The sequence below is a fragment of the Aethalodelphis obliquidens genome, unplaced genomic scaffold (assembly GCF_003676395.1).
Source record: "Aethalodelphis obliquidens isolate GAN/ISIS:26980383/991018 unplaced genomic scaffold, ASM367639v1 scaffold34, whole genome shotgun sequence".
Classification (NCBI taxonomy): Eukaryota; Metazoa; Chordata; class Mammalia; order Artiodactyla; family Delphinidae; genus Aethalodelphis; species Aethalodelphis obliquidens.
This window is the reverse complement of record NW_020837978.1, coordinates 296,462-312,583: the sequence shown is the minus strand read 5'-3', so window position 1 is coordinate 312,583 and position 16,122 is coordinate 296,462. Positions and strand designations below refer to the sequence as shown.

At 43.2% G+C, this 16,122-nt stretch overlaps 1 protein-coding gene across 7 annotated transcripts in view; it reads left to right on the top strand.

The window, feature by feature from the left end:
* Positions 1 to 16,122, top strand: part of EXOC2 (exocyst complex component 2) — a 156,459-nt gene that overhangs the window by 114,411 nt on the left and 25,926 nt on the right. For 5 of the 7 annotated variants that reach the window (XM_027128215.1, XM_027128217.1, XM_027128213.1 and 2 more), the window contains one exon: positions 7,431 to 7,572. In XM_027128215.1, coding sequence (XP_026984016.1) covers positions 7,431 to 7,572 — 142 coding nt within the window. Of the gene's footprint in view, positions 1 to 7,430; positions 7,618 to 7,870; positions 8,183 to 16,122 lie in introns of those variants that run through there. The other 2 variants (XM_027128218.1, XM_027128219.1) reach the window with 2 other exon arrangements.

Genomic DNA, 16,122 nt, shown 5'->3' with positions numbered 1-16,122 from the left:
CTCTTCTGTTGTGAGCACTTTTCCATTTTTATTAACTATTTTTGTAAAGATGAGTTTTATGGCTTTATATTTGTTAGTGCAGATGTACCATTTTCTGATTTTTATTATTTTAACTTTTTTCCTGCTGGTTATTTTCACTGTTGTTACTGAGAGGGGAAGATAGTCTTTGGTCACATTTCTTACTTCCTCACAGTAGATTCTTACAACTGGGAGTACAACTCCAAAGACTCCTGGTGGGGTTTGCCAGATTGCTTTCCAGAAGCCGGTCTCACCACATTTGGCCATCATCGCTGATTATAGTTTCTAATTTGATAGGTAAACATACTCTTTCATGGTATTTTCATCTGCGTGCCTTTCTCTGCTTGGTAGGTTAACACTTTTTCATATGCTCATTGACTGTTTACAGAGTTTTGCGTTCTAAGTGTGCACCCCAGGTTAACCACAAATCCTTAACTCTTTGAGACCTTTGAGAAAGGAAAACCAGAGCTATATGCTTAATAAACCTTAGCTTGTAATTTTATTGCGGTAGCTGTAATTACATAATTCCAAGGAATTTTTTTTTTTACATATATTTTAACCTGTGCCAGTCTTTTAAAAGGAATTATCTAATTTAGAGTTTGGATAATTGCAGATTTTTGACCGACTCAGGAATGTAGTCATAATGGCCATTAAAGTCTGGCATGAAATGCTTGATTGAGGTTTTATTTGAAGCCCCTAAATCTCTTTCAGGTATTCCAACATGGAGGTGGAGAAAGGACAGGTGTTTTGTTTTTGTTTTTTTAAAATATGTCCAGGGAAGGTCCTTTACAGCAATCAGTTTTAAAGGTTTTTGAGTCACTTGAACCATGGGTACCATATTTTACATATTTGATTATTTTTAGCTTAATTGTATATAATTCTCTTTTTTTGCTGCTGTTTTTATTTATTCTAGTTAAAACTTTGTTTTTTAATACAACTTCTAAAAGTCAAACTCCATTTACAGTTATTACAAAATATTGGCTCTATTCCCCATGTTGTACAGTATATACTTGAGGCTATCTTACACCCAGTAGTTTGTACCTCCCCTCTACCACTGGTAACCACTAGTTTGTTCTCTATATCTGTGAGTCTGTTTCTTTTTTGCTTCAGTCACTAGTTTGTTGTCTTTTTTTAGATTCCACATATAAGTGATATCATCCGGTATTTGTCTGACTTATCTCACTAAGCATAATGCCCTCCAGGTCCATCTGTGTTGCTGCAAATGGCAGAATTTCATTCTTTTTATGGCTGAGTAGTATTCCATTGTATACAGAGACCACATCTTTCTCCATTCATCTTTCAGTGGGCACTTGGATGCTTTCAAGTCTTGGCCGTTATACGTAGTGCTGCTGTTTTTTCACATAGATGTTGTTTCAGAGATGAGAGAGAAGCTCAAAGTCTGTTTGGAAAGTTGGGGATGTGCAGGGCATAAGTGAGTAAAACCATTGATTCAACACTTGGGCGCAGGATGTGGGTTCCGAAGTCAAAACCTTGAACCCTGGCAGATAAAATTCAACCACTGGAGTTGTCTTTTACCCCACCCCTCTTCCCATTTCCGTCCTCATGCGGGCACTCCGGGCCCTCCTCAGTCTCTTCTCGTCTACTCCCTCCGTCCCTTTGTCAGTGGTGCCCGTGATCTTTAACCTGCAGGCCGTTTCTAGGCTTCGGATCTGTTTCCTACGAGACGTCTTCACTGGAAGTTCCCCTGGTATATCAGGTCATTGTGTCCAAACCAAAATGGCCCTCCGCCTTCATGCCAGCCCCTTTCTGTGCGTCCTTGTCTCAGGCGGCCAGCTGGGCCCTGGGCGTGTTCTGGCCTCCATCTCTCGGGACGGCTGATGAGCGTCCTCTGAACCTGTCTCCACCTGGTTGGCTCTTCCTGCTCAGGCACGGCCCTTCATCAGCCGACCACTGTGCTTTCGCAGGAGCCTCGCTCCCTGACGCTCTGTGCCCTAAGTCCCTTCACTCTGCACCATCCTGCAACTCCCGTCTCAGATGCAGGTGTCTCGTCCCACAGAGAGCCTCCTGTGGCATGGCCCTGTCCTGTTCCCCCAAAGCGCGCACGGGCGAGGTCCTCTGCTCTTCTTGTAGTGCTTCCTTCAGATGCTGAAGTCGCATTTGACACCTCACATTGTGACTACTTTAATGTTGGTCTGCTGCTTTTCTCGACTAAGTTCCTTTCAAATATTTCTATATGAAATGTTTTATCCCTACAGAGGAATAGCTCTTGTGTAGATGTGAATTAGAAGAAATTGCAGCTGAAGAAATGCAGTGTCGTGATCAGGACCCTCGGTGCACATTTGCATCACCTCCCTCCCCTTGTAGGGTCACTTGTGCATTTTGTGGTTCCTGATTAACACGTTGTTTACTGTTACCTGTTTCTGAGTTTTAAATAGCATCAGTGGGATCACAGGCGTGCATTTTTCTGTGACTCCTCTTTCTACTCAGTACTGTTTTTGAGGTTTATCCATGTTGCTGCATGTAGGTTATGCTAATTTGTAAAATAAGTTAGAGTGTCTCCTTTTTTCTTCTTCTGAGAGTTTATATAGAGTTGGAATTACAGTATTCGTTATCTGAATACTTAGAAGAATTCTGGTAAAACTTTCTGGGGCTGTATTTTCTTTGTGAGACAGTTTTTAATGACTGCTTCATTTTCTTTAATGGTTAAAGAACCATTCAGGCTTTCCGTTTCCTCTTGTTAATTTGGGTCATCTGTGTTTTTCTTGGACTTTGTCCATTTTGCCTAAATTTTCAAATGTATTGGCATAAAATCGTTTTATAATAGTTCCATATTCTTGCAATCTCAACTGCATCTACAGTTATGACCCCCTTTTATACTTAATGTTGCATGCTTAATATTTTAGTCTTTTTTTCGATCAGCTTTGCCAGAATCTTTTCAAGAGCCAACCTCTGTCTTCACTGATCTCTCTTCGCATCCTTGTTTTCTGAGGCAGTAACTTGGGTGCTGAGCTTACTTGTTTTGTCTACACAGCTCACTGATTCCAAACCTTTCTCCTTTTTCATATGAACATTTAAGGCTATGAATTTCCCTCTCTCTAGTGGCGTGCAGCATGCTAACACATGGTGTTCTGATTGTTCAGTTTATATGTTCCAATTTTAATTGTGTGTTTTCCTTTGACACATCAGTATGTAGAGGTGTGATTTTAAATTTCCAAATTGAGGGAGCAGCTAGTTTCCATATTGGGAGTTAGTTTTTTCTTTGTTAGAGATTTCTGACTTAAGTGTTCTGATGTCAGAATATCATATTTTTAACTTTGTTGAAACTTGCTTTGCAGATGATACATGGTGAGTTTTCTTAAATATTCTACCTTGCTTGAAAAGACTGTCCTTCAGTTTTGAATACCAGGTTCCGTTTGCGTCTGTTAGACCCAAGGTGTGAATTGTTCATATCTGTTCCTTTTGTTTGTTTGTGTGGTCTTTAATCTGTCCATTACTGAGAAAGATGTAGTACAGTCTCTCTTTGGCTACTTTTTAGATATTTTCTTCACCTCTAGCATTCTGTAGTTCAACTATGATGTGTCTCTTGGTATGACTTTTTTTTTTTTTTTTGTCTTTTTGCCTTGACTCTGATTGATACTTTTAAGCAGTCCTGGAAAATTCTCAGCCATCACCTCATCAAAAATTCTCCCCTTGGGCTTCCCTGGTGGCGCAGTGGTTGAGAGTCTGCCTGCCGATGCAGGGGACATGGGTTCGTGCCCCGGTCTGGGAACATCCCACATGGCGTGGAGTGGCTGGGCTGAGCCTGCGCGTCTGGAGCCTGTGCTCCGCAATGGGAGAGGCCACAACAATCAGAGGCCCGCGTACCGCAAAAAAAAAAAAAAAAATTCTCCCCTGTTCACTCTTTTCTCCCTTCAAGAATTCCTGTTGGATCATATCAGACCTTATATTCTCCATGTCTCTTACCTTCTTCTTTCATGTTTTTTCCCTCATCTTTAAATACTCTGTAATGGTTAGGAATATTTCTTCAGATCTCTCTCCTCATCCACAGCTGCTTCTGTTATGTCTAATCTTGCTGAAATTTGCTGTCTGTTGACATTTTATTAAAGTTGTTTTTCATTCTCAGAAACTCTTTTTGGTTTTTGTTACTAAGTCAGGGAAAACAATTAACTTACTCTGGAATAGTACACTTTGAAACAGTATACCAGTGTAGGAGATGGTGGCGGTAAAGTGCTTTCCAGTGGCCCTCAGATGGTTCTGCGTAGGTGGCCAAGTCAGCTGCAGGCTATAGTCAAGTAAATGGAGAGGGATTTTTGCAGTCAGGTGAAGCCTGATTAATGGGATGTGAGCTGGTTAACTTGATTATAAAAAATTCACAGAAAACCAACAGTTGGGGAATATATAGATCATAATCAGTCACAGGTTAGAACCACGGCAGAAGGAAGATGAGGAGAAGTGGCTCCCGGCAGCAAGTCCTAGGTGGTCCTTCTGTGTCAGAGTGACAGGATGTCCTGCCTCATCACAGTTTGCTCTTTTGATTTAATAGTGCCACCTCTACTAGGGATTAAAGGGTTATTTTTTAAAATTAACTATTTACTTGGCATTTATTTTGTCCACATTTGACAAGTTATGGTTCAGTAACATGGAGGAATGTCAGTTCACTGTCCAGCCATCTGTTTGTAAAGAATTAAAAATATATTAATTTGACTGAAAGTAGTAATCCAGATTCACTTGCATAGAGATTCTGATTATAGTTTGACGAGTTTATTTCTGTAGAGCTGGCTCAGTTAAATGCACTCTTTCTGTCATCTTTGAAATGAAAATAACAGGGCTTTTTTCCTACTGTGTTTTTCTTTCTCAGAAACTTATTTGTTTTAGAAGTATTCCTTCCAAAAAGTTTTTAAAATAGTAAACCAGAAAATTTAAGTTGGAAACATTAAATCACAACAATGAGATGATTTTACGTTTCGTTAACTATTTGAGTGAGCTACAGACCCTTGTGTAGACACCGGGGAAGCAGGGCATCTGCCATCTGCGTTTTGTTCCTGGACGTGCCCCCCGTGACCACGTGTGACATCAGAGCACCTTGACCTGCACGTTGCTGCCGAAGAGAGAGCTGGTAGATCATCACAAGCCTCTAAAATGCTGCCTCCTAACACGCTCTGTATTTCTCCATGTTATTACTGGTTGTTGAACTACAGTTGGCCTTGAACTACGTATGCCCTGGGGTTAGGGTGCTGACCCTCCACCCAGTCGTGTAACTTAGAGTCAGCCCTCCGTATCCACCCTCCCCGTCTGTGGGTTCGTACAGTACGGTAGTATTTACTACCGAAAAAAATCCACATATCCGTGGACCTGCACAGCTCAAACCTGTGTGAGAAAACCTATTTCTAATTACATAACTGTTGAATTAGCACCCTTTTTTCCCCTTTTCCATTAGAGACGGCTGGCCTGGAAGCCGTCAGGCCCCACCTTCCCTGAGAAGCTTTTCAGCCCCTTAGCAGTGCCCTGGTCACTCTTGCTCTCTCTGCTTCCTTATCAGCCACATTCCGTGAACATTGTCTTTCGTATGTTTTCTTGTCTGTCTGCCCTACTGGACTGTGGTTTCCTTCCTAACGGAGTTTTTTTTCACGTAACTTTCATCCATCACTCTCAGGTGGTGGGTTCGTGATAGACCCCATCCTTGCATAATAGGGTCAGGTGAACTCAGCTGACATCTGTGCTTCTCAGATGGTATGAACAGGGCATTTGAAAAATGATAATCATAGCTGCTAGCATTTATTATGTATTTTAGATGTGCTACACAAGGCTCATAAATTATCATTTCTAATCTTCACAAAAAAATTTATGAGGTGAGTATCGTTGATTCTCATTGTTTCATTTGTCTGGTACCTATCTGTGCGTACATTTATTTTCAACCTTTTTTCTTAAATTGAGATATACCTTATATACAGTAAAACATATAAATCTTTAGTGTATTAGATTGGTGACTTTTTGCACAGTACCCACCACCCAGATCAAAATATAAAATGTTCTCCTTGTGCCAAGTCCCATGCAGTGGGACAGCTGCATGGGCACCCCTCTCACCGCTGTCTGACTTCTGTCTGCACAGGTTAGTTTCTCCTTTTCTTGAACTTCATGTGAAGTGGAGCCGTACGGTTTGTAGCCTCCCGTGTCTGGCTGCTTTTGCTCAGACCTAATCATTTCTGAGATTCAGCCAAATTGTGTGTCTGTTACTAATCTGTTTCTTTTATTGCAGAGTTTAGGTAACATATTTTGCTTACTCATTCTTGGTAATGGGCTTTGGGTTGTTTCCAGTTTCAGGTCTTTATGAATAAAGTTGCTGTGGGCGCTGCTGTAAAAGCCTTTCTGTGGACATTTGTACCCTCTTACTTTACATACATACCTAGAAGTGGAATTGCTGGTCATGGAATAAGTTGATAGAACCTCTGACTATTCCCAAGTGGGGATATCCTTTACACTCAGCCAGCAACGTGTGAGTGTCCAGGTGCCCCACTTGCTCACTACCACTTCACATTCTGTTTTATTTTAGCCCGCCTCCTGGCTTTTGTTGGCATTCCCTGATAAACGGTGATGTTAAGCATCTTTCTTATGCATTGAGCTGTTCATATTCAGGTGCCGTCTTTAGAAGTGCCTGTTCGTTTCACTTGTTCATTTGTTAATTGGGTTGTTTACCTTTCTATTAGTGATGTTAGAAATCTGTGTATATCTTTGTCAGATATATATTCTTTGAGTAGAAATTTTAAATTTTGATGAGGTTTATCTACTTTTAAAAATGTTTAGTGTCTTTCATATCCTGTCAAAATCTTTACCTGCTCCAATGTCCTGAATTTCTTTTTCCCAGAGGCTTTGTAGTTTTAACTGTTATCTTCAGGGAGATGATCTGTCTCTTACTGAGTATTACATTGGGTTCATTATTACTATAATCATACGTATACTATGATAGCTTTATAGTATGCATTGAAAGGACAGTTGTGCTCTTTTTTCCTGGTATCTTTTCATGCTGTATTGTATGGTCTACAACCTCTAGTACAGTCTAGTGCCAGCCCCGACCCTGCACTCCCCAGATTCTCACTCCTCCCATGTTGAGGGCTCAGCCCACCCCCTCTGCAAGTCCTTGGCCCCTGGGTGGTGGTGAGACCAGGCATGGACGCACGGGGCTGACACTGACCCGCTCTTCCAGCAAGAACTAGTTCATGTGGGCTGACCTTCTTGTGAAGACGGCCCCTGGTCTATACAGAGGACTAATTCTTATCTTGTTACACAGCTGCACTAGAGTGGTCTTTATTACTGAAAGTAAAATAAAAATCTTGCCTTTTTGTAAGAAGTTGGTAAAAACTGTTAAAATCTACTGAAGTATTTATTTACATTGTTTTACTTTTTTCTTCACCCTCAAGCAGACAGCTCATAATTACTCTTCTTTGTGTTTATAGGTTAGCATGGCCTCACTGAAAGAGTTGGACCAAAGACTCTTTGAAAACTACATTGAATTGAAGGCAGACCCCATCGTTGGCTCCTTAGAACCTGGAATTTACGCAGGCTACTTCGACTGGAAGGACTGCCTGCCCCCGACAGGTGGGTGGTTTGAAGTTACTGAAGTCTCCAGATGCATCCAGAGGGGTAAATATGGATTTCCTTTGCTCAATACAGGCTGAAGATGCTTTTCTGTTTATTCCCTTTTTTTTTTTCATGTTTACTGAGGGGTTGATTTAAATTTTTATTAGCTTACCCACTTTTTGGTAGCCTGGGGTTATTAGTACTTAAAATGGTTAAAGATATTCTTAAATTCCAGAGAATAATTAATTACACCTCATAATGTGTGATCATCTCAGTAACGTCCACTTGCTTCCTATGATATTTCTTTACTTCATAGAAATAATAGACTGTGAGTGACAGTTTTATGCAATGACCTTGCAACCTTCATCAAAAAATTTACTTAAGACGTTTGGTCACTTCTATGGAAGACCCAGTTACTGATACCAAAAAGGTGAAAGATACAAGGAAAACGTATGGGAGTAAGATTATTATAATAATTTAACAAAGAACATTAAACTGGAGAAAGATGACTGACAGTTCCAGTATTATCGTTTTGACATCAAATGAAAGTCACTTAAATCACTTCATAATATATATTTTAGAACTAACTATTGCTTGTTGAATGAAATAAACTTTTTGATTGATCAAATAGTTGTTTCTTTGTATGAAGTACTGTAGAATACATAAAGCCAAGCAACCTACTAACATCGTTATGTCGATGTAGCGTGATGTGGAAATGGTTCTGTTCATGTTAGACATCGGTTCTTCGAGGCGAGTGTGGCTGTACCAGTGACCTGCTTGCAGGTTGTTACCTTCGTTCTTTCAACTAACTGTTGTGATCACCTGTCATTTTTGTTGTGTGATGCTTTTATTAGATGGTGATAACATTGTTTACTCTTTAATACCTTTGGTTTTTATTGTTATTTTTCATATTAGGGGTAACGATACAGTGACGCCAAAATCCTAAGCTAAGAGCCAGAATCATTAAATCAGTAATATTTTATGTGACTGCAGGTATTTAATTCCTGAAATCACCATCATTATAAACATACGAGCCTTCTGCTTACAGCTGACCATAATTGATCTTTTTCCTGTAATGCCAGGACTCTTGTGTACCCATGTTTTTCTGTGTCCAAACTGGATTACAGTTCACATCCCAAATATATCCTTTTACAGTTTAAGTCAGAGCCTGTCAGTAACTTGCTTAAAATTTTTGCGGCATCTTCCTGCTCACTCGTGGTAAAATCCACAGAGCGGGCAGCACTGAGTCCGGCACCCGCCCCCTGCGGCCCCTCCAGCTGCTTCCAGCACACTGGGCCTCTTGTGGCCCAGACTTCCCACATCCTCCCCCAGGTCCTTCCCTTTGCTTAGACGGTAATCCTCCCTCATGTGTACTTTTGTCCTCAGGCCTCTACTTAAATATCAGGACAGCAGCCATCCACCCTGCAGAGGTGACACGGCCAGTGGAGAGTAGGCATGGCGTTTTAGATTAAACCTGTGGGAATTACGTGTATTTTATGTGTAAGATAATTATCTACAAGGGAGAAGGCTGTACATGTGGTTCCAGCACCTGCCTTTATGTTGGTTGAGCTTCTTAAAGCCAAATCCGTGAGGTTGTGGGTAGTGGTCAGTTATCCAAGGTGGGTGATGAAATGCACCTTCTGTGTAAGCCGGGTTCCTGACTCCACGTGAACAGACCTCTGGAACTTTTGAACTCAACAGCCTCTGGAACTTTTGATCTACCATCCTTTTCAAAACTCTTGGGCTAGATGACTGGGAGTTTCAGTATCTTTGGACTTTAGGAAGGTAACAGTGCACATACCACATATTATGTTATATCCCCGGTAGAGATCCCTGCAGAGAAATAGGTGAATATTAGATTAGGAGTGATAACAAGATCCTTATCGGTTCAGGTGAGACATGCCACCACAAAAGTTCATCACGAATTTGCAAGTTCACAAACAGAGGCTCTTGCCTCCCGGGTTCTATGTCTCCCTTGTCTAGACTCCAGCATGGCGTGTGGTGCCTGCTCGTGAAGATTTGTTCAGTGACTGGGGTCCCCTTGCTGCTCCCACGGAGCCATGCCCGTGTCCTCGCTGCCCCCCCCCCGCCACCGCCTCACTCCCGCCGGGTCCGCGCCTGCTCCGCTCGGGGGTTGTTTTCGGGTCCTTTTAATCTCTCTTGTAACTCTTCAGTACACGAACGTAATAGATGTATTTCTGTATCTGTTTTTTATTTCCCTGTTTTGGAGAAATTTTTAAACAAAGATGTGAGGAGATTCCTTTCACATTCCCAGACTTCTCATCATTTAAGTTTTTTATAGAGCAGTGACTGAAAGGTTCAGAATTCCAAGGGTCAGATCGCAGAATGTTTTTCAATAAAATCTCTCCATTTTCTCCTCAAGGGAACAATACCCAGTAATCAGCTGTGCTCTGTGCTTGGCCCCTAGCCTCTGCAGACCAGCCTGGCTATTGCTTCCCCTTGGGGGCCTCTCTCCTTCCCCTGAGACATGTATGAATTACCTCACATGGGCCCTGCTGCACCAAGCTCTTGTGCAGTTAACCAATCCCCAGTTCACAAATGAAGGATACAGCAGGCCCTGCACACGTGCACACACGTGTGCACACACTTGCACATACGTATGTACATATGCACACACATGCACATCCTAAATGTGTTAACTCCTTGCAAACAGTTTCAGTCATTTGCGTGCCTATAACACCTGTGCCTCGCCTATGATTATCACTTAATACTTACTACCATCTTCTAAATTTCAACTATCCTAAGACACAAATTACTTATGACCTCCTGAGGGTCGGGGAGGGGTGGCTAGGACATCAGGCACTGAACCCTAAGCTCTGGTCCCCCTAACTGTACTCACAGCCCCGTCACACTCCTCTTTACAGCCCAGCTTCAGAAAGTTGGCTGGGTGGTTCCTCAGAGATTCCATGTGAGGCCCCGTGTCCTCTCGTGTCCTCCCGACATCTCCGGCACCCCTGCGACTCCACCTCTGTGCCATGGCTGGGTCCGTGGACACGCTCGCTCTTGTGCTCCGTGACCGGAGTGCTCCCGGGCTGCTCCCTCTCCCTGGGAGAGATGGCCCTCCTGCGGGCCCTGTGGTCCCACTGCTGGTGGCCGGCCCTCAGTCTCCTTCCCCTGCCTAGCCTTGCACCCTGGCGTCCCCGGGACGCTGGCTTCCTCTGGGCTTGCTAGTCTTTCCTCGGACTCTGCCCTTCCCACGCCTCCTCCGGGAGCTTCCCTGCCCGCCCCCCGCTCCCCGGCCTGCCCTTGAGTCCTGCACGTGGGCGGTCACTGTGCCCCCGGCTCCTGTGCTGCGAGCTGAGGGTGGGAGTTCACAGGTTACAGCCTCAGTGACGTGTGGGTCATGCCTCAGTTTATCTTCTGAGTACTTGCTCTGTGGTTCACAGTGATTTTTCTCAGTTGTTTTTCCGATAGGAAAGTAAATCGTGATGTTCTCGTTTCCATTAATCTTCTTGTTCACTTTTTAATAAATACAACACGGTGGGTGTTCATATTTGTTTAACCGAAGTGAGCATGTTAGCACTTGCTTCCTGTGGAAGCTTTGTGCATCCCTAAATCTTGAGCAATTGCATTTGAATTAAAACGTGCATGTCAGGGATACCTGACATGTGAGCAGTTCTGTGCAGCATCGCTGTGCTCTTCAGGGACAGTTGAGGCGTGTCTGGCTCAATCCCTGTGAGGACGAGGGTGTGGGAAGGGCAGTGCCAGGCTCTTAGGGTCTTGGGTCCCACTGCCTCCAGATGGGTGACTGACTCAGACTGTCCAGATCCTGCCTTGAAGGGACCTGGGGTCCTTTCTCTGCCACTTCCCATCTTCCCAGCCCTCAGCGTGAGTGATGATGGATAGAAAATGATGTCATCATTATCGGGGCCACTTTTTATACAAAATGAAGCTTCTGCTGGCCTTGTGGCATTGAGGCCTGTGGCTCTGTCTTTCAGATAAACTTCCAGAGCAGACGCACACACCACTGCTTTGTCAGCCATTCATTTACCATTTCTCTGGTTCCAAAGCCTCTTAGAAATTGTTGGTTTTAGTTTCACTTTTATAAACTGTATTTAGTTCTGTTCTTGGTGTAGCTTTGACTTCGTGATCCCCAACTGAACTTCAGTCTCGCATAGTCATATAGTGATTTTTAGTTTCTTTAAAGATGACTGAAGTTTTGAGACCTCGTGTAAGGTGAACAGCCAAAATAGTTTGACTTCAGTCTTCCAAAATAATTTCAATTAACAACTTTAGTATTATCTTTAGAATTTTCATCTCCAAAATTTCATCCAAAACTGAATTTTACAAATCACGTAGGTAACCGATTGTTTATTGCAGTAGTTAGCAATAAATTTAGTTTCTGATACTGTTTGTGGTGATTTTTAAAAAAAATTCAGGTGATTAATTTCACGATTCAAGAAGAGATATTCGTTAAAGCTTTTTTTTTATTATTTTTTTTTTTTAGCGGTACGCGGGCCTCTCACCGCTGTGGCCTCTCCCGTTGCGGAGCACAGGCTCCGGACGCGCAGGCTCAGCGGCCATGGCTCACGGGCCCAGCTGCTCCGTGGCATGTGGGATCTTCCCGGACCGGGGCACGAACCCGTGTCCCCTGCATCGGCAGGCGGACTCTCAACCACTGCGCCACCAGGGAAGCCCCATAGCTGTGCTTTTTTAACCTGACAGTTGGATATTTAAATTCTCACCTCATTATTTGTATATGTGTCAGGAAAGATTATTCTGGTTACTTCTGAGTCACTTAACTGACTGTGTCGTTATTCTTATCTGCAGTTATTAAGAGCTCTGAGTATTTGCATTTGATAGGTTTTAGCTAAATTGAGAATGGTCTTAGTCTTCATTTATGAATACACATGGAAGTTCATATCTTTAAAACATATTGGATAAGAAAAATAATCTTTCTTAAAATTTTCTCTTAAATATTGGTGTTCTGTCTAAAAGGCATTCAAGTTTACATATATTCCTAAAGATACTTAATAAATGAATTTAAAATTAACCATTTTTATAAAGGTAAAGTACTTAACTGATTTTTAACTCAAAAGGCCTTTTTATTAATTGTAGTCATTGACATTATCAGGAGGAGGGAAGACATTTATGTCATCGGTGATGTGAGTGAGTGGAGTGCCGGGTGTTAGCGTGGTCAGCCGACTACTTGTGTGGGATGCATGGAACCCGGAGCAGAACGATGTCCACATCAATCATATGTCAGATCCAGTATTTGGAATACTGAGACTACTCAAAGTCTGTAAGAAAATATTCCTCTCATGGACAGATAGAGAATTTCCTTTCATTCACAAATTCAGCCAGTATTATCAAGTCTGTTAACATCCGAGGCACTCTACACATTTCCCAAGTTGTTCCTGCTTCCAAGGTTAGAAGGTGGTAGAGAAGCTGAGGGTGGTGCTGCGTGTGAGGTGAGATGGTGGCTCTGACCCGGGGGAGTTGGGATGCACCCGTGTCCCCCCTCAAGTCATGTGGCCTGCTCCCAGTGGCACCAAGGAGAGCAGGGCGGGACTCAGGAGGGACCAGCGCTGCTCCCCGCCCTGTGGGGGAGCCTGGCACCAGCACCCCCAGGGCAGCTCCCGAGACCACGTCGTAACCTTGGCGTCTGTACCTGTGGTGCGTGGTTCTGTGTTTGTTATGGGGTGGTTGGCGGTATGTGTGAGGGCAGCTGTTTTGGTGAAAAAGATCACACAGCATGAGGGGGCAAAAAAACTAAAATAGATCCGTTGTTCTCTTGTGATTTTTATATCCATTTATTTTTTTAAATTATATCATCTTGGAGCCCTTGAGGTATTTTTTTTATCCTTTAAAGTTAAAATCCAGTGCATTATTGGGGGAGGAGGGAATGTGAAAAATAGCTTCTGTGCTGTTCATTGACTGTCTAATCATCTCATTTTTTTTGAGTTATCATCGTTTCTGCAGTTACCTAAAGAAAATATATTTCCACTGCCATGCGAAGAGTATCTTGATTGGTTATTGTATGTTTTCTTCCCCCAACATTTTTCTCCTAATACTCTTGTGATTTTAATTGGATCCTCGTATTTCAGCGAGCTAGTTGCACTTACCTCTAACTAATCGCACTTAGTTAGCATGAAGAACTCTGAGGTAGTGGCCAGGCTGCCTGCCGTTTATCTCATCAAATCAGCACCTCCATTTAAACATTCATCTCAATAGTTGTTAAACTGTAACCACACGTAGGGAAAATCTTTTTCTGAAAGTTCTCGGGGAGTTTACTAAATGCTGGAACAGGGCTGTTGCGATCCTGCTTTCTGGATCCTCCTGATAGATGAGTCGTCGTGTCCAGTATCAGGGAGGAGGGGAAAGAAGGGACTCTGGCCCCATCGCTACCTCCGCCTGCACAGAGGGAAAGAAAGAAAAACACCGTCTGAATCTTGGGGCCTGGGGAATCCCGATGAATAACAGTCTTCTTCTCTGTCCACATTTCGAACCGACTGAAGAATAAGACTCAAGAGTCAGTAGGTGAGAAGGCCGGTGCCGGTGGGTCAGAGTGAGAGCCCAGACCCCTCGCCCAGCCCCTCCGAGAAGCAGCCCCTCTGCCTGCTCCCCACCTCCCGCAGGCAGGGGTAGCGAAGAAGCAGGGGACAAACCCCCATGCGCTGCTGACCCTGCCAGAGGTGGACAAAGGCTGTCCCTCCCTCTGGGAAGCCCCACTCAAACCAGAAGGGCGGGGAGACGCCGTTCTCCTTTAAAGCACCAGACGTGAACTTCCAGCAAGAGGTGGCTGGCTCTGGGTGTGCGGACAAGAGATAGGAGCTGATTTCAGCAAACAAAAAACTTGTTTTGTCCCATTAATAAACAAGAAAGCAGAATTACTTCAGAATCTAAATATTAATTCCTATTGCAAATAAAATACCGCGGCCAGCAGTGCAAGGGTCAGTTACAGAGACGGTCTGTAGAAAAGGAGGGAACTCAAAGACGTCTTTCCCTCCGCAGCCCACAGCCTGCCTCTGGTTTCGGGGGTGGGGGGCAGCCCTCAGGCCCTCGCTCCCTCCCACGCTCCCCTTCAGCCCCACCCCACTGTCTCCAGGCCCCCAGGCCACCCCCCCTCCATGCCTGCAGCCCTTGGTGGTACCCAGCACAGGGAGATCCTTCCCTGACAGACTTGGTCCATCAGTTGGTTGGTGAATGAGAAACACCTCGGCAGAAATTACTCAAGCAAGTAAAATACTAATTTACAGTTTAGTTTTTACCCTGGTAGGTATTTTCAACAGAATGTCGCATTGAATTGTCTCTTAATTCAGCTAATGTTAAAGAAGAGAACTTTGGTTGATTACATAAGAAAACTGTTACCAAAAATAACATGTGGACTACCCATTCAGAAATAATTAGAATACTATAAAATTTTATATCTGTGTAAAATGAAAAAATCCTAACACCAAAGGTCTCCGAATGTCATTTCACCTTTCCAGAATTACTCTGAAGACTGCGGCTTGCAGAATTCTGAGGGCGCCTTTACGAGCGTCACATTCTTGGTGCTGTTTGTTGGACACTCTAGAAATCTCTTCTCTTCTCGAATGTGGAACACAGGTGGTAACGCCCAGTGACACGGCTGTCCTCTCGTGCCTGTCTTCCACAGGTTTCCTGCGCCCTGGTCATGGGGTACTTTGGCACACTATCGCATCTGCTTCTGATCGAAACAGATGCCAGTCGCGTGAACTCCACGTTTGAAGAGAGACATCCAAGTCAGTAGTCTTTCCCGGTACTGAACTTCTCAGAAGGAGTAGTTTTATCAATTCCTTGGACTGTTTTTCTTAATTTCATTTAAAACATACTGTCAGGTAGATATTAATAAACTTACATTTCATCTATTTATGAGAGAAAGGCAATGTCACATTTTTCAAAGGAGGATGGTCCTAGTCAGTCATCTTTTTTTAAACACACTTTCATCATTTAACTTCACTTTTTTTCCCAGCCATTTTCTCCTTTTTTATAAGCAGTTTCATGCATCAGTGTCAGTGCTGTGAAACCGTTTATACAATGCTTCGGACATTTGGTTACAGTTTGTCTGCCAAGCATTTTTCAGTAAAGCTAAATGTTGGCTCTGATGGTGTTCAGTGTGAAACGTATTAACCTTGAGAGGACCTGTGGCCCTACATACTTTCTTCATTGCATGTTTTATCTGTTGAAGTATTTATTTTATTGTGTCTGAAACTGATAGCTGTTTGGCACCAGGGTAAACTAACGTGCTGTTTTGCGAAGGCCATTGTTTAAACTTATTTTGGACATTCCTAGACATTTATCACAATAGAGCAGGGAAGCGCAGCTCCTGACCTCGTGGCAGCTTCAGCAGGGCCAGTCTTCTGCCCCCTCCTCCAGATGAAGGATCATTTCATCTACACACAGATCAGATAAGGACTGATTTCTTTAAAAACATAACCTCAGTACCGTTATCAGATCTGGAAACAAATAATAATTCATTAATTTTAGCAAATATCCAGTCAGTGTCCAGAATTCTCAGAAGAGTTTTATTTTAGATCGTTTGCTCAGATCAGGATTCTGTCAAGGTCTATGTGTTGCTTTTACTTG